General features: G+C 39.6%; 1 protein-coding gene across 6 annotated transcripts in view; it reads right to left on the bottom strand.

Annotated features, from left to right (window-relative positions):
• The window catches only part of si:ch211-278j3.3 (E3 ubiquitin-protein ligase RNF19B), a 27804-nt gene continuing 8677 nt past the window's right edge, over positions 1-19127 (bottom strand). For 2 of the 6 annotated variants that reach the window (XM_039599165.1, XM_039599167.1), the window contains 10 exons: positions 18617-18681; positions 15458-16001; positions 14487-14974; positions 11345-11550; positions 10148-10295; positions 7601-7763; positions 7098-7212; positions 3863-3994; positions 3453-3723; positions 3-1787 (listed from right to left, as the gene is read on the bottom strand). In XM_039599165.1, the coding sequence (XP_039455099.1) occupies positions 1496-1787; positions 3453-3723; positions 3863-3994; positions 7098-7212; positions 7601-7763; positions 10148-10295; positions 11345-11550; positions 14487-14974; positions 15458-15610 (1968 nt within the window). In that variant the 5' untranslated portion in view covers positions 15611-16001; positions 18617-18681 and the 3' untranslated portion in view covers positions 3-1495. Of the gene's footprint in view, positions 1788-3452; positions 3724-3862; positions 3995-7097; positions 7213-7600; positions 7764-10147; positions 10296-11344; positions 11551-14486; positions 14975-15457; positions 16002-18616; positions 18682-19127 lie in introns of all 6 variants that reach the window. The other 4 variants (XM_039599166.1, XM_031731965.2, XM_039599168.1 and 1 more) reach the window with 3 other exon arrangements.

The raw sequence follows: 19127 nt of genomic DNA on the forward strand, positions 1-19127 counted from the left end.
TCCATGCCCATGGATGAGTTAATGTAATCTTCTGACCACAACCGCAAGCACCTGTACCAAAGAAAAATAATTTCTGAGACATAGAGAACGTGAAGTTTGTTTTTTTCCTTCATGGTGAAATATTTATTTAAATTCTCTCCACAACCCAGCACAGATTATGACTTCTCATTTTAAGTCTAAGCTCATCTCACAAGTATTTCACACTCAGGAAGCTAAGCAGTGCGTGTACTGTATAGTCAGGGATTTCTCACAAATCATCTAGAACGGGTTATTACGGTTTAGCCTGCGGTGGCATGCTTGCTGTTGTAGTAATTTCTGGTGCTCTGTGGTCATTTGAGAGAGTCTTTAGTTTATATTTAATGCTCTGAGCAGCACACACTACTGCAACTACACTGACTGCTTTGCATGTGATCATGTGAGTATGTGCCAATCTGCACGTGTTAATGTGTTGTTATTCTGGATATAGCAAGTTGGAGAACCATGCAGCTTTTTAAAATTCAAGAAGGTTGTGTTGCTCCCGTGTCGTCCTGCATCAGAGTGAGCATTTTTACAAACTAAAGAATCATCTCCCTCTTCAGTTTAAAAAAAGAAACAGCTTCTTGAAAGCTGAAAGCTGCACTGAAACAATGCAAAAAAACCCTCCGACCCCGCCTCCACCTGTTTTCATGGAAGACTGGATCTGTGATAAATCGTAATTCTTGGTATTTAGAAGCCCTCTAGTCACTGGCACACTGTCACAGAGCACCCCTGAATCCAATAAAAAATAGCAGTTAGAGGCTTTAGTTTCAAATTTAATCTTCCACTAGACTTCTTTGACAGAAGCGTAATTGAACAGTGCAGCATGCATCATCTGTTTAAGGTTGCCCAATTCATGTGTGAACACTGCATCATAAAATGCTTGAAATACCCATTTAGATTGAAACAAAAGAAAAAAATCATCCTGTTTTGCAGCATGTTTTGGGAAGATGTTTACATCAAGTCACTGACAGGATATTTGAGTCTTAGTCCCCCATAAAACAATTCATGCTTCTGGTGGTCTCTGAATTTGTAAAGGGTGAGGAAGGCAAGATCACTTAAAGAGCAGAGCCAGATGAAGGGGAGGACTTCATGAAATAGACTTAAACAAGAGGGAGAGAAAGGTAGTTTCTTTAGAAAGGACAACATAGAAAAAAAAACAGACTGGACTAGTCGGCTAACATGCTCTCCTGTCTGCTTTACAGTATATAGCCCTCCTGGGTTTTTTAAAATATCATAGCCTCATGCTTTTTGTCTCATACACACACACTCAAACACACACTCTCATCTTTATTTCTAAACCCGCATCTTCCTCAGAGGGTGCAGCTACAAGGCATCTGGTTGGAGGGCCCATCTTGGAAGCAGAAGGTGACCTTTGCCAACTATTCTCAGGTCAATCCAATGTCAGGTGATGGATTAGTGTACATCCATAAAACCTGACGAAATCTTCAACCAAGCACAACACCTGCATTGAAGAACCTCATACACCGTCCGTTTCGAAGACTGGGAAAACCGTCCCTTCGTCTTCTCCTGTTTCCCCTCCTGGTTTCTCTCGTCCCTCCTGCTCCTCTCCTCCTCCTCCTCTTCCTTCTCCCCCCTGTCGTCTCTCTTCTCGTTCTGAGGCACACAGGTAGTCTTGGGACTGGGGCTGCGGCTGTCCCAGTGACTCCGCTGACAAGCTGCGGCTAGACAGGATGCTACTTAGGCTGGACTGGCGGGCGCCCCTGGGGTGGGTCTCAATTTCAACGCGAACCTCAATATTCGTTCTTTCCCTGCGGTCACAATGAAGAAACACATTGGAGTCATTATACAGTACCGTCCAAAAATATTGCCATTTCATAGTGCACTGCAGTCGGTCCAAAAATCATTATTTAGCAGAAGACATCAAGCTCACAGAGAGAGTCATAAAGAGCTGTCATTGGTGATGAGACATAGTGGCACACTACAGAGCCTTGACGAAACATTATCGAATCAGTCTAGAAATGCATTTACAAGAAATACAAGCAAGTACTTGCACAAGTACTGTTTTAAAAGCAAAGACTGATATACAGAATACTGTGATGGTTTGCTTCAGTTGTGTGTGCATTTGTCTATTTGGTTACTGTATGCGCCATTAACTTTAAGGTGTATCTCCTGAACTCTAATAGCAATATGTAACAGCTGCTTTATCCCACTGACCAACAAGTGGTGGTAATGCACCAACAAATGCAGCAATGGCCCAGCCTCCGCTGCAGAAGAGGACTGCTTGCAAATAAACAGAGATGGGTGCTTTTCGTGTTTCTGTTTTGTGCCTCCTCACCTCCTCTCTACTCCATCCACCTGCTGCTGACTTGAAAATGATTCTAAGCATGTTAAAGGAAGTCTGAATACCTAAAAAGGTCTCTCAAAGAGGGAGGGGTGAGGTGACAGGGTGTATCCTCTATGGAAGTCAGACTATATGGACCACGGAGAAAGTCAGACTTAGCAAATATATGTTTGTAAGACTAACAAAAAAATGTATATACACAGCTATTCTGGTGTCAAGATCTATGGAGTGTTGACCCAGAGTTTAGAGTTTTGTCAGTTCTTTGTTCTTTTTGGATTTTTAAAGTGGTTTATGTTAATAGTGTTTTTGTATTTCCTTGGTCTTATAAGTTATTTTCATCCCTGGTTTTGGTTCCCTATTGTTTTGTTATTTTTGCCTCTACTTCTTAGTATCGATGATTTTAGGTTTATTAGTTCCCTTTAGCATTCCTGTCCTGTTCCCTCTGTCTCATCTTTGTGTTAGCCTTGTCTGTCTGCAAGTTAATCTCATTATCCGGTCCTGTTCTGTCTCTCTTCCTGTTTAATTCCTGTTTTGTTCTCTGTGTCTTGTGTCGAGCTCAACTTCCCGCATCTCGTCATCTCTGATTTGTTCCCGCCGTGTCTCCCATCTGTCAGTGTAAATAAAGGCTAGCACTCCATCATTTTTCAAGTTTAAATCAAGGATGCCATGAAAACTTTTATGCTCATCTAACAGAGATAATAAAATGCAGCGGCCGGCTGCTGTAACAAAACAGATGACGCAGCTGCACAGTGACATTACTTTAAAATGACAGCTCCGTAGCGAGGAGGACTCTGCTTTCTTGATATGTTCCACTCGCATCTCAGATGGGAGTGACTTCAAGCCAAACATTTTCTCGATTAACTCTGAATAACTTTTGTTTGCTTATAAGAAAATTTCCACAGGATATATTTAATTTAATTGCGAGAGCATACCTAAAACCATTACACACATTATTGTGCAAGTGGCAAGTTATTTTATATTAAACGTTAATGCATCAGTCATTGGACAAACATGTTATTGACCTTAAGTATAGGCATTAAAGCAGGAGAAACTATAAATGGTTGCTTTCAGATATTAAAGTCCTTTGTAAAAACATGTAAACACCTGAGGAAATTGTAAAGGCAATATTTACCTTAAAGGAATCATTTGCATCTCATCAGTCTTGTTATCAGGCACAATAACCACCTTGCAGTCAGACTGGCTGTCCTGCTGGGTGTATCCATGGCGTTTTGTGGCTTCATCCAATCCCGCATATCTATCTGGCTCTGGCGGTGTGGTGCTCGTACTTGGGAGGTCGCCAACTTCCTGTACACTGACTCGAACTTCTTGGACGCTGGTGTTGTTGAGTGCTGGGTTGTTCTGACCCGTCCAGTGATCACTGACTACATGAGAGAATAGAAGATCTATAAGAGAAGTTGAAACTTCATCAGATCGGGTCGAAATTCGGGGCACAAATCATAACCGACTACTCATGTATGCCTTCATACGGTCAGACAATATCCCTAACCTGAACTATAGACTGATTAAATTATTGATACTCACAGTTGGCTAAGTCTTCCAGCTGGATTTTGTGTGTTTCAGGGGGCTCACTCTGCGGTCGACACCAACCGTTCCTACAGAGTGACATGGGAACGACCCCATAGACATAAGTCAGCATTAGCGGTACACCCACACCTGAAAGAAAACAGCAAAGAGTAAAGACCTCGTTCTTAACATATTTTTCATAATGACTTTTCTGGACTTTGTGCTTAATGTTAATAACCATATAACCGAAATGTCTTTGCAATAGTGAAGCACTGGATTACAGATAGGCCCGTAAGGGTTTTTGATCATTGTCTTGCCTCTGTGTGCTACGGTAGTGCATTTGAAATCAAAATATGATGATATGATCGATCTCCAAAGATTGATTCTGTTCATCTGGACGTAGCGTTTTGAGTGGGAGAAACATTTCGTCACTCATCCAAGTGACTTCTTCAGTCTCAGCTGACTGCAGGTTTCCCCAATCCTATAAACAGTACATTTGACCTCCCAGACCTCCCAGCCCATTGTTCCTTCATTGGGCTGGTTTCAGTCATTATGCAAATGTACTGTTTATAAGTTTGGGGAAACCTGCAGTCAGCTGAGACTGAAGAAGTCACTTGGATGAGTGACGAAACGTTTCTCCCACTGAAAACGCTACGTCCAGATGAACAGAATCAGCCTTTGGAGATTTACTTACCTGGATGATTGAGAATGCATCAAGACATGATATGATCGATTTTCAGACTTTTGGCCTTAATTGAAGAGGTCAAAAGTATTGCATTATATTCTATTTTTACACAAAGTGCCCCTTTAAGGACTTCAGTTATTGTCTTTTTATCAATATCATCATAATTATTATTATTATTATTATTATTATCACAACAACAACACAAAACAAACACAAGGGGGAGCCTTTCCTGCTTTACCCTGGACTGGACACATTCAAGCTGCCAGGCACTTATAGACACAGGCTTTTTTTTAGAGGCGTTTTAGCCATAAATAACTGGAAAAAATTAGGCATATAGAGTGGACATAAAAAAGGAAGAAATACTCATTTTCCCTGAAATTATATCCTCATAATCATTATGTTCTTTAAGTGAGTAACATTGGTTTCCTTCCAAGCTTTTCTAAAAATAATTTTAGTTGCAGACGAGGCAACCGGATCTTCATTTAGTCATCTATTTTATGTGCTGTTTGTAAGAAGCTGTGTTTTATTCTATTTTAGCAACAACAAACTTTTTTTTAACTTTCCTATTTCATCCTTTTGATCATGATCATCATTTATATACAGGATTTTATGCTGTATATAGTATTTATTATAGGAGGAAAATAATTAGAAAGAGAAGCGAAATGTGTTTCCTGGTTAATTACTGTTATTTATATGAACTGATTATGGTGCGGACAATTGCGCAGTAGACACCTAAACAAAAAGTGTCTTCTTTGTTACATTTGTGAATGTAGAGATGAACACAGATGTTTCCTTAGAAGCTCTAAAAATGTGCAGTCCATACCCTGTCAGGATACAATAAGACAGTTTTCACAAAAATAAATCATCAGTCACTCTTATGGATCGACTCATCATAATAGCAGAGGAAAATTAGAATGTTGCAGGGCACAGCTACGCTGGGAAAGTCAAATTTTATTTAACGAGCTGTACTTCTTTTGATTGTCCTTCGTAACCTTCACAAAAGTGCTTTGAATAAAGCCCAAGCCTGATGACCAGCAGCCTCCCTACGCTGTGCAATTATGCAACCTGTGATTGAGACAGGAGTTTGAGAACACAAAGAAGAGTGCCAGCCAAACAAAGGGACATCATTAACACAGCGGGAACACTGGGGCGCTATTGACTCAGCAAGAGGGTGAAACCAGGGCAAGAGGATGAACCTGCCGGCCAAACAGATCACACAGGGAGAGGAGTGAAAGCGAAAGACAGTGTGCGTCTGTGTCCAAGAGAGACACACACACACAAAAAAAACAGAGTGCTTTGACTCAAATATGAGAAACAAAACAACAGTTGGCGGGCAGTGAGAGCACAAAATAGAAGATGTTCGACAAAACATATGGCGGCGAGAAAATGAAGTAAAAATGGCTAAAGAAACTGCACAGTATGCAAGCATAGTTGTACATGCAGGGGTGAGAGGTAAGGTGACGAGTACAATGCGGCTAAATGTGTCTTTGAGTTTCTGTGCGGCAAGCGAGGACCAGTCAGAGTGGGGTACAGTTATGGCTGTGACACTGCAGGGGAAAGATAAGACTCTACTGAAGTCTTAAGAATTTCTGTCACGGCTGGGACTGTTATCTAAAGTAGCATGAGTCATTGAAATGCTACTTTGCACTGTGTGTGTGTGGAGCAATGAAATAACGTGGTATGTTTGTATACAGTAGCCTGGCTTGTGGATATTTGTATGGCTGGCACTAAACCCTATGCAGATTGCTTGGCTGCAAATTCATATCTGTAGTATTTATGGAAGAAATACAGCAGTTTAGGAAAAATTCTTCACTGTCTTGCTGAGTTATATAGGAAAATAAACTGTGCAGTACTGCATAGAGGTAACACATGCAGACTTATTAATTAAAAGTCAAGGATGAGTTTAGAAAACAAATAGATTTATGATTTTGGGTGATATTTTTTTGTTTAGCAGCATGTTTTAGAGCTGCTGTTAGGTCAGACATGTTAGTGTGAACTAACACAGAAGGCAGAGTGGGATCAGTTCATCATCAAACTTTCAGGGTGAAAGCAAAAATACAGTCATGTAAAAAAGAAAGTTTTCACAGCACTCTATGCTCTAACTCTCATCAAGTACATCCTTGATGCTTTTTATACAAATTAACAGGGAACGTAGCACACTTACCACCTCTGTAAAAGCAGAAGTTTTGGCAGTTTGCTTCAATGAACTGAAGCAACACTGTAAAGACGAGTGGGCCAAAATTCCTCCACAATGATGTGAAAGACTGATACAGTCATACAGAAAGCGTTTACTTGAATTTGCGACTGGCAAAGATGTTTCCACATGTTACTAAATCATATGGCACGCTCAGTTTTCGAATGGACTGAATGTTTTTTACAAAAGGTTTATTTATTCCTTTCACTTTAAGTTTTAAATTGAGTTGATACATTTTCTGCAGTTTTATCCATTTTTTTACTGAAATTAATTCTTTATAACACAAGATCAACAACAACAACATTTTGCCCTTTGAATGTTCTCTCTGGTTTGCAGGATAAAAAAATGTAACATTACTATTTTATGTTCCTTACCCACAGTGACAGCTGCTATGACCGGTGACACAAACACTGACATCATCACCCCACTTGCCACAGTCAAGTAGTGCTTACTTCCTGAGATATTGTTTTTCTTACAACGACCATGGACCTGGAAGGTAATAAACAGAGCACAAATCACATTACTGAAATTCAAAGTGCTCAGAGTTTTCATTTTCTATCTCTGCAGCCACTTACTCATGCCCAATAACACACACACACACACACACACACACACTGCAGCATGCCTGTGAAGACATTATAAGACACACCATGGCTCTGACAAAAAGAAAACTAATCATATCTAAGGGGATTTCATTTGCAGCTTAATTTCCCTAGGATATGTTTTTAGTTTCTAAGGTAAGGGGAGCTTTGATCTACTAGTCACATGTGAAGTGCAAGGTAAGCAGACATGTTATTGCTATAAACAGCATAAAACAATACATTAATATACAGCACAAAGTTAACAAGTTACACAGTGTGACATGGGCTTTACTGACCTTGCGGCCCATGTAGATTGGTATCCCAACAATGATGACTGGGATGGCGATGCCTGCTATAAGGGAGATGACCACAGGTGCTCCGAGCAACATCCCCACCTGCCACAGTACCTTGCGGGTTTGAGACCATGGCTTCTTCCCCCAGAATGTACATCCTGAGGGACTGAGAGACAAAGCAGACACATCAGGAGAGATCAGTTACTGTAAAACAACAAAAGATTTGGTACAGACATTCCCTGCAGACTTGGTGATCCCTTACAGTAACTCCCTTTTGATGTGCAAAAACACATTAAATTCCTGTAAAAATGAGCGGTACTTTATTTTAAGACTTCAAATAAATGCCCTCATAATCATTTGCTATAATCAACAAAGCATCATCATGTAGGTCTGATGTCAAATAAACCATTTTTGATATGGATTCCTTATTATAGTCCTGCTTTCATTTCCTGAAGTGCAATCATTTACTACTTATCATTTATTCAAATACTCATTTATCATATTTAACCATTTCCGATAGAGAAATTGGTAAAACCAAGCTGCCTGGATTGGTTTATCAGCAATAGCTAGTCTCTTACTTAAAATATGACTGGATAAAAAAGTCTATTTTGCCTTCAGTGTTACCTTAATCTGCTACCAGCCTTTGGTGCTGTGGTGTAATTTTAACTGTCTAGAAGAGTAATACAATGTGACGAGTGCTGTCTGATTTTTAATCAAGCGGAAAAATAACTTTTATAAAGAACACAAATAGCACCCGAGGGCTATGTTTTTCTCGAAGTATGCATTTAGGCCACTTTGGGGATTTTAAAAGCATGAGTGGGGGAAATTATGGTAAGAGATTATGGCTGCGTTATTCTGAACTGGCTGACGTTAAAAGCTTTGCCATTCTGTACGACATCCACTGTAATTTGTTATATGAAAGCCAGAAAAAACTGAAGGGAGAGGAGAGAACAAAGGAAGCGGGGAAAGGAGGACAAAATTAAATAAAAAAGGTCATCAGAAATAGTCGGTTTCAGATGACAAAAAAACAACAACTTTGATTAAAATTTGATACAGTGCATATTACGTATCCAACTACAGTGTATTAATTTTTTTTAGTTTAATCAAAGTTTAAATGCAGCACTTTGTCTTCCTGTAGAAAATAGCTGGTTATCCTGTATAGGGCTATATTAAGACAGAGTCTATAATAATATATTTTTATATATTTGAGGTTAGTTTTTAATCGTATGCCTGACAACCTGATTACCACGCTTTTGTGGTTTTTACTGTGTTAAAGTATGAATAAGACACAGGTAATATTCATGTATTCCCAGTAACATTGTTCAACTTGTAGCTGCTACTGCAGGATGAGCATGAACCAGCAGGGGTTAAAATATGCATTGAAATTAAGATTAATGAAGATTATTTATATAGAAACACAATCAAATAAGAGCTTGAGAAACACAGTCTTTGCTCGACTTACACATTGTGCTGATTAGGAGTATGGAAGGAGAAACATTGGAGGTGAATAACTGATGTCAAGTCAGCAGTGACTCCCTTCCAAGAATCGAAAACAAATGAAAGCTGAGATGAACCATTTAAACTAGTGCAGCTTCTAAATTATGAAATACGGGCATGCTTCCCTGACTGGCGCGGTTTTTATCTCTGCTTAGGTACTGCATTGTTGATGCATTAGCAGTTGTGATGCACTGAAGTTGACTGTTTTTAGGATGAACTTTTGCCATTGAACATCCCCCTCAAACATTTTACAGCTACCAAAACCAATGACGGTTGCTTTTGTCTGACCAGCTGCTTATAACTAAGCCTAAGAAATTCAAACCAGGCAATGTTCAGCAGGCTTATAGCTTTAGAGTCCTAGTTTTTCAACCCAGCGTTTTGAGTTTGTTTTTCATGTTTCTGTCTTTGGTTTAAGTTCATGCTCTGGATTATTTTGTTCTGAGTTCAGTATGTCCTTTTGCTCCTGAGTTTTGCTTTCTACAGTTTCTAGTTGTTGGTTTCTTGCTTCATTATGTTACTTCCGAGCCTCATCTTTGTGTTTTGTCCTGGGCATCCCCTGTGTTTAGTCTAACTTGTCTCCCTGCTTTGCCTTCTGTCTGTGTCAAGTTCACATGTCTTAGTCCAGGTCCGTGTTAGTCATTTCTTGTTTTATTCTGATGACATCTTGTCTCTTGTGCTTTGTATTCAATTCTACTTCCCCTGTCTAGTTATCTGAGTGGTTTCAGCAGTCCTCCCACCTCTCACCTGTTCCCATATTGTCTCAGTTTTCCCTTTGCCTTTTGTTGTGTCCTCTTTCATGGTTGTGTTGTCTCTTGCAGTGAGTTCCCTGAGCATTCATAAATGTAGTTTTCCTTGTTTTCTGACTTGCATTACTTTTGCACTAAGTTTAAGTTGAACAAAACTGCTTTTGGTTTACCCGTCATGTTTCCGAGTCCTGAGTTTGGGTCCTACTCCTGCCTGCTACACAGCCAACCTTGACATTAGAGTAAGTATTTAATAGGACTTCCGGCTGTTAGTTTTCTTGTTCTTGTGAGTTTAGCATGAACAGCATACCTGAGGTAGTGCACGTCAGTAATCTCCTGCATACAGAGCCAGCAGAACTGACAGGCACACACAGTGCAGTTCATACGGTTACAGCTGCCATCATTGGTCTTCATGATGTAGGCACCACAGCGAGGGCATGCTTTGATTTCCTCTGCATCTGCAACGGAGGAAATACTTCAGCTACTACAAACTTGACAAGCAATATCTATATGTCATCTTAAAGAACCAGTTTAATTTTTGTAGACATGCTCTATTTTGTTCAGAAAAATATAGTTGGAAAGATGAGACTAAAGTGGAGATGTTTACTAATAATGCACAGTCCAAAAGCACGGTGGTGGAGGCGTGATGATTTGGGCTTGTTTTATAGCCAAAGGACCTTGGCAGCAGTTATTGAGTCAATTATAAACTCCTCTGTATACTAAAATCTAACAGAATCAAATGTGAGCCCCTCCGTCTGACAGTTAAAGCTTGGCTAAAATTGGATCATGCAACTGAACAATGATCCCAAGCACGGCAGCAAATCTACAACAGGATGGCTGAAAAAGAAAAGAATCAAGGTGTTACAATGGCCCAGTAAAAGTCTAGACCTCAACCTGAGTGACTGTGGCAGGACTTTAAGAGAGTTGTGCATAAAAAATGCTCAATGAACTGAAGCAACATTGTAAAGAAAAGTGGGTCAAAATTACTCCACAACTTCTAAAGGGATCATAAAACTAAATGGAAAACGGTTTAGTTTTCAAGTTAGCTAAAGTTATTTCTACAAGCTACATCATGGTATGTACTTATTTTTTCACCTGACTGCAAACTTTATTTTTTTACAAGACTAATTTCCAGAAATCTTTGCTAGTTGCCTTAGAAGCCATGAAAAAAAGCCTGCACATTACCACCCTCCAAAAAACACTTGTTTCTATAATATACCAGGATGTGAAACAAAAGTGAGGTAACTTTTCCCAAAATGAAATGTTGCAATGTTACCGTAAGTTACTGGCTCTGCCAAATTGAATGGAAATTATGAAAGAAATTACAGTACAACCATAACAGGACTTCAGTCTGTTTGGTTTATCTATCTGTCTAACAAACCTGAAAACCACAAAGGCCTGGAAGTACTCGTGGCAAAACCAGGTAGACTTTTTCAAGTGGTTGTTTAGAGCAAAGAGGCCCACAAACGACTTGTAGCTTCACTTAATCACATGGCTCCTGTCTCACCTCCTCCAGGTTCTTCATTGAAGACGTACAATGTAGAGGCATCGTTGCCGCCTGAGGTGTGGCGGGCTCGCTGACGCCGGGCCTGGTCACACGTCTGGTTGGGGTGCCACAGCTGCCGACAGTGGTAGCAGAACTCTGTGTCGCATCCCTCACGGCCACAGCTCAGCTTGGGACACTCTGCACAGCCGTAAGCTATCACAGCATAGCTGAGGAAAGAGAAAATGACAGAAAAATATCAGACGTTCGGTTGGCTGATGGGGATTCTGGGGGACTGCTTTCCAGAATTGAAAACCTATCATCTGATAATAAATAGATACATGATAATAACAAAAATCTTACTGGCTCCATACCCAAATATGACTTTTAAAACTTTGTATCAATAACTAAATAAAAAAATGAGGCAGTCTGGTCATGTGTGGGTGCTTGTTGTGCTTTTTTTTTAACAAACATTCATTTAGTGCAGTGTTGACTTTAAAGTTGTGGTGTTTTTTCTTCTTTGTTGGGTTAGGATTGGGGCAAAACCTACACCTCCCTTGTTGCTAGGAAACTGCAGATTATGCTAAAGTTACGGGCTGTTGATTTTTTTTTTACATTTTTTTTTTTTCACATTTGTTAAATAAAATCAGATAAATTTTATGAGGAACAGAGACAGTAGCATCCCCATTTTCTGATACAAGCATGTTCACAAGATTATGTGATTTAGCTACAACCAAAAAAATAAAAAAAGTAAAAGCAATCTTAAATAATCTGAAGGCCTCTGGGAATCAAACTCTGCTGTGAAAAACTAAGGCTCTGACAGGCTGGCATTTCCAGCTCTGTGTGGTTTTCTGTTTGTCAGACAGGCGAATGAATCAAACAGGCTGAAGGCGACACAGACTAGAAGATAATTACAGCGTTACCTTGATTCCACTACGGTGTCAGACCAGATTTGAAGTGACTTTGATTCTCTAGTCCAACATGTCTGGCTGAAGAACAAAGCTGCTGTTCATCCATAAAATATTTCTAGATACCAGTGAGTATCCTGTACCCATGAAACAAGCAATAATTGGATTATTTATATCGTGTACAAACTTCTACGCTTTGTCATACAAAGAAATTAGAAAGAAACAGTTGCAAAGCCAATGACCACTTGAAGTGATTCTAATTTTACTTTATATATTTATATATGTACTACACACACACACACACACACACACACATATATATGTATATATATATATATAAATTCAGCCACTAAAACAAATGTGTATGTTTAGGAATGCAAGTACATAACTGTAATTAATGATTTTGTGTGTGTTGACAAAGCCTAACACATCTAAAAATAGTCTGCTTTGATGAATAATTTGTGTCTGATATGGGTAAGTCAGCTCATTTAACCTGTTTGTTTGTGTTAGCCCCAAGAAAATCCTCTTAGAACAAAGGAGTGCTGAAAATCAGCAAGTATTAATTGCTGTTCACTGTGGCCACACTTAAATACAATCCTGTGAATTTCAGAAACGTATAGACCCCCTACTCTGACATCATAAATGTGTGGGGCATGTTTCTGTAACATGTTGGATTATGGTTATAAAATAACTTGAAGCCAAGAGGGTACTTTTAATCTGGAAGAGGTTTTTTGTTTTGTTTTTTTACTGAGATATCTAAATAATTCCTACTTGCATTACACATGTAGATAAAATATGATCAGGTGCACTCATAGACCCAAGTGTGTGTTAGACAGTCACACCTAGGGCAAAAACACACAGTTTTCACACCCTCTCTCTAAGAGTCTTTCTCCCGACATTATCTTCAGCTAAGCTTCTGTCACTAAGACCTCGGGGAATCTCTGCATGTTGGGAACACAGGAATGCACCAATCATAACTGTTAAAGACCAGTTTACATAATGAATCACAGCTTCAAAGTCTCTTTTATGTGAGAGGTGTTATTGACTGTTATTCAAAATGCCTTTAACCACACTTGTACAGCGTTCTAATAAATCAAACGCAAAACACACTGAATTTGTTGTAGATATTTTAAAAACAGGATCTCCTGTTTCTCTGCGTTATATTTAATTCACCACTGTGTATTGACTTTTGCTCCTCTCATTCATCATCACTGAGCAGCAAGCACTGACAGACTTTCACTGAACGGGGTCCTGAGCCCTGGTGCGTACGTGCTTTTGACCACAAAATATCAACTTAACACGTTGCACACAAAAAAATGGACGCACGTCGTGACTTCCCATCAGCCCCCCTTATCCAGTTACCCATGCATGAACATTAAGCTGATATAGCAAGGGATCAGTGTCAGCGCCAGTTCTGAACAACAGAAAAAAAAAAGAGAGCTGATTGACGCCAATGTCAGCGGAAAGAAAAAAAAAACATCTTTCCCTCGTAAGATTTACGACGACATCAAGGATCGATTTTGTAATGCAATCATATTGCAGCTGAGCTTTGCAACTCAATGCAAGATATATTTCAGGCAGTTACTCTGAGGGAAAAAGAGTAACAGTACAATAGCGCCATAAATGCTAAGCACGTCACTAATAATATTTTAAACCGATTAAATGTGAATGTTTCTTACATCTCACTAAGGGAAATCTTTTAGGTATTTCTGTTTGAGGCCTATTAGGATGCCTCAAAGAGTAACTGTTACCAATATGTAGAGGACTGGTTCCTTTTTTTTTCACAGTCCATTCTCTTCCAGGATCTGCAAAATATATAAACTGCAGCAAACTTGGTGAACCATGGAAAATGCTTTAAAAATTCTGCCAATTATCCTTTTAAATCTAAGTCAATTATTCTGACAGTGACAAATGCGTCAGTCTTGTGTTTTACAAAATAAAGCCGGCGGTGGGATGACAAGAATTTGACAAGGGCTGCCACATTGTAGTGCTGGATTAGCTCTAACGTATTTTTTAATAAGTAATTAAATTGTAGTGGATTGTTGCTGTGTCAATCATGTCAATAAAAGACCTATTTTTTCACAAAACAAAGTCATTATTGTTAATTTCCAAATTATTATTCTCCCTTCTAATTAACAGGTTCTCTTTACTAGATATAGGCTGAAAAAAAAGATGTTCTAGTTTTATTACAGTACGCTTGAAACTGTTCTTGATGCCTAAAACAGCCTGTTGGTAGATGGTATCAGTTCACGTCTCACCTGCAGTCAGGCGCAGGGCACCAGCGTGTATCTGGATCAGAAGCCAGAAAACGCCTCAACTGGTACTCCTCAAACCTTTCCAGCAATGCCCGGTCATCCAGAATGGCACGAACATCCAGAGGTGCCAGTGTTTCCGGGCACTGCGGGCACGCGATGCCCACCCGACTCTCCGATATCTCAATACGCAGGTACTGGCGTAGGCAGTCAGAGCATGCCCTGTGAGAACAGGAGGTGAGTCGTGGGAAGTGGCAGCGCGGTTGACTGAGCAGGCACAGTGGGCATTCTTCTAGGTGTTCGTCCAATAGCTGGTCCTGGCTGGAGGAGGAGAGGGACAGGACATCGGTGGACACCCGGCTGACCCCACCCACGCATTCGACTGTGGCAGCGCTGTTCTCGCCCACCTCAGCCAGTGATGCTGGCGGACCTCCTCCTTCTCCTTTTTCTGCTCCAGAAACTCTTGATTCTCCAGCCTCTTCTGCTGTGAGGTCCTAAGAACAGTTACAGGATATGGTGATTTACCAAATCCAAACACAGCACGCTTGTGAGAATGAAGAGCTCTTAGAAATGAAGGGGGTATTGGTAAGTGTGTACATAGCTGGAATGCTGTAATTCATTTGGTTTCTTGGCAACGTCATTTGTACAAATGACCAATTAATTGTACAAACACGCTAATGGATTTGTTCAGTAGCAGCGCAGAACAAAGCAAGCAAACGGGCATGGCTCTAAAGTTAATGATCAATAGCCTTGTCGTTTTTCTTTCGACATTATCTGTGAGACATTTTCATCTTCTGACTGACAGAAGGATGATGATCATGTATGAGCTACAAATTTCAAAAATAAATGCAGATTTCAAAATGGTATACATATATGCCAAAATACTCTACCATACTCTACCAAAACTTGTATAAACCCAAATAAAGAACACCTTCATTGCTTATGCTCACTCCAAGCAGACAAAGCATCAATCTTACCTGTTCTGGATGCTCGCTTGGGGTCAGGGTAATGGCCACCTCCTCTTTGGGACAGGCTTCCACAGGCCTCTCCGCCCTTGGCTCTGATTTGGGCTTTCGGCTGAAGAAATTTAGGAAGCTCAAGGGCCCAGTCTGCTGCTTGGGCCTCTTCATGGTCTAGAACTAGAGCAGGAGCAGCAGCTGAGGAGAGCAGGCCAACGACCATGAGCAGGATGCAAAAGCGATGTTAGAGTACGTGTGTGTTTGTGTGCGGGTGGGCGAGCACAGTGCGCTCTCACGGCTCAGAGTCTTGGAGCTGGACGGCTGCTCTGTTGTATGAGGGAGGGTGAGTGGGTGAGATGGAGAGAGAGACGACGGGGAGGAGGTAATCCCTGCCTGAGGGGAACATCACCGATTTGGAGCCTTTCCGAGGCCTGATCATGTGGTTTACTTTGTCTCTCTTCAGTCTTCCTCCTCCACCCACACAGAAGTCTGAATTAGTCCTGAACTGGTCGACTGTTGTTCATCATTTTAGGCTTTTCTCCACTGTTAGCAGTCCTTCAACCTGGAAACACAAGTATGTAATGACTATATTACACAGCAAGAACTACAGACCTTTGGATGTGCATTTTGGTTCACTGGAAATCAATTTTCTAAAAATAACATTACAATAAGAAATAAATTAAGAATATCTAGTCATAGCTTCTGAAAATTTGTTTTACACAATGAAAGAGTTTGTCCAAGGTAAAATATTACAATAGAATAACTAGACTCTATATCGATTTAATTATATTATTTATGTAAATAAAGATTTTTCCAACCTCATAGCTTAGATGAAGTACCAAAACCTGTAGCTAAGAGTCTGTCTCCTAAAGTCAATCCTCATAAACTTCAATATTAAAATCCCAACTTTATAGCAGAGGCCAGCATGTTTCTGGCCTGGAACAGAAAAATGGTTTTAGTTTCTATGGTTAATTTCCCCCTTTGATACAATCGGTTACAATTAGTTTAGATGACAGTCTATTAAATGGTTTTATGACTATCTTTCTATCAGCAGTCTCCAAAGATTTCAGGTCAAGTCTCCCTGTCATTACTACAGGCATTCCACAGGATTTCATTGCTAGATGTCTTTTGTTCACCTTCTACAGTATAATCTACACCTCCTAAACCTTGAAACCTATTTTTATGCAGATGACACTATCGTATATGCCACTGGGTCCTTCTTGATCTGGCTATTGAAAAATCCAAAGCTGGCATTTCAAAATTATCTTATGAAACATAAGCTTGTTTTTCATTCCGATAAAACCAACTGAAAACTATTCACAAGGTCACCAAGGTCAGTATCCACCATACAGTCCATATTAAAACCCTCCATTGTCATATAAAATATAAATAAAATACAAATAAAAAAAACAAATCTTGGTTCTCATTAACTATTGTATTATCTGTCATTTTGTCTGAGCTTGATTATTTTTTATGCTGATAGTTTATATGGGTACAATGACAGGTCATTGGACATTTTATCATTAGCTGTGCCTCTTACTGACATTAAACTTGAAAAAAAAACAAAAACAAATGGAAAGACTACAAAAGACTGCAAAGCTACATTCTGTGATTTCATTACAACGTAAAATATGGGAAACTGTATGCAACTGTCCTTGCACATGCTTTTCTTAATTTCCGAACGCCTATAATGTGTCCTTGAATTTTCTGCCCGTCTACTAGTCTGTGTACTCTTAATCTGTAGATGTCTTTTGTACACAGGTCTCTCTTGAAAAAGCGATCTTGAGTCAATGAGACATCCTGTTTAAAATATTAATAATAACATAACACCAGTATTATAAATTGTGGAGTGCTAAGCAGGTATGAGACTGAATGTAATTTACATTAAACCAAATCAAACGCATAACAGAGATCTGATTCAAAAAACTGATCATCGATAGTATTGGACAAACAGCTTTTTCAAACATAAGGTGTGTCATTTTTACTCTTGAATCTCTATCTGAGATAAATTTGAAAATGCAAACACATGGAAGGGTGTTGTCTGCACCATGGTCCATTCGTCATATAGCCCAGACAAGCACTGAGGCCACGGCTATGAGACACAAAGAGCAGAAAGATGTGAAAGTTGTGAGTGATCAGACAAAAAGGACTGGGGGAGACAAGAGGGTGAAGCAGTAGAGAGGCGGTGACAGACACCACAGACAACTCATTCTGCATCCATTAGGCAGCAGCAAGCTTTCATAATCAGCCCCAGAGAGCAAAGGGAGCATGAGGTGATTCATGAAACCCCAGACCAATTAAAATAGCTGTCTCCATGCAACTACGTCAAATCAGACCAAGGGATATGGACTGAAATGTGATATGATTATAGATCATCTATTTCAAGCTCCCCAGTGTTGCTTTTAGTAATTCTTTAGTTGTGGAAAACGGTAAAATGTTTGAAATCTATCTATCTGTTTGCTTGTCTTATTGTTATTATTATTAAATCAAATGCAATGACTACAGGAGTTGAGGTAATTCTGCAGATACTATAAGCTTCATCATTCTTTAAACAGAGACATACAAAGGATCTGCATTTCTGATACACTGAAGTACCTAAACTGCTCTCTCCCTCTCTGAGAGCAGAGTTAGGGCTATACCTTTATTTCATTAGCGTTAAATCAACATGAACAGCAGACCCTTTTTAGATCATTACTTTATATGGTAATTTAAGGGTAAAGAACCAACATTCTCGCCCTTTGAAAGTTATCTCCATATACTGAAGAGTCATGTTAATACTGTAGATATTTATGACTACAGTGTACCCCTCTTCTGATCTTCCAACAGGATAACGCATCGTGTCACAAAGCTCAAATCATTCCAAACTGGTTTCTTAATTATGACAATGAATTTACTGCACTCAAATGTCCTCCACAGTCATCAGATCTCAAGATTCATTTTGAATGTGAAGCCAACAAATCCACAGACAGTATAATGCTATGGACCAAAATCTCTGAGGAATGTTTTCAGGACCTTGTTGAATCCATTAAAGCAGTTCTGAAGGCAAAAGGAGATCCAACTTGGTACTAGCAAGGTCTACAGAACAAAGTGGCTGGTCAGTGTAGGTGATAATTGTTGGAACCGATCTTCCAATAAGAACTATGAATGTTGTTTAGAGTTGTCTGTAAACATACTCACATTTGACACAGTTGCAGCTAGTGTCCATCCAAGTCTTCCAGATTGCTTACTGCCTTGGGAATTCCCTTGAAGAACCCAAAAAGATACTAAATGTGATGGTACTTTTTCAAAATCATTAGGAAAAGCTTCAGATCAAGAACCTCCAGGGTGTTTTGTATTTCAAATTAACTACCCTTTCTTCAAAACCCACCAGTTTAAAGAATTTGGAGTTCAGAGGTATAAAATCTTTACTTTCAACACATGTATTAAAAAAAATCTTTACTACTGGTCCTCAAATGACTTGGATTTCACATGGATGCCTTTGTTTGCTTTAAAATAAATATTTAAGTAAAACAATCCAGTGAAAAACAAAACAGAAACCAGCTCATCATTTCTATATCCAGCTATGTCCGGAGTCTAGTAACTCAGTTCTATCCTAATATAGCATCCCAGTTGTGTATCCACTTGAATTTCCCCATCATCCGTATTCTGTGGGGACTGACCTTCACCAAAGCACCAACCTCTGTGATGA

This window comes from Oreochromis aureus, linkage group 15 (genome assembly GCF_013358895.1).
Source record: "Oreochromis aureus strain Israel breed Guangdong linkage group 15, ZZ_aureus, whole genome shotgun sequence".
In the NCBI taxonomy this organism is placed as follows: Eukaryota; Metazoa; Chordata; class Actinopteri; order Cichliformes; family Cichlidae; genus Oreochromis; species Oreochromis aureus.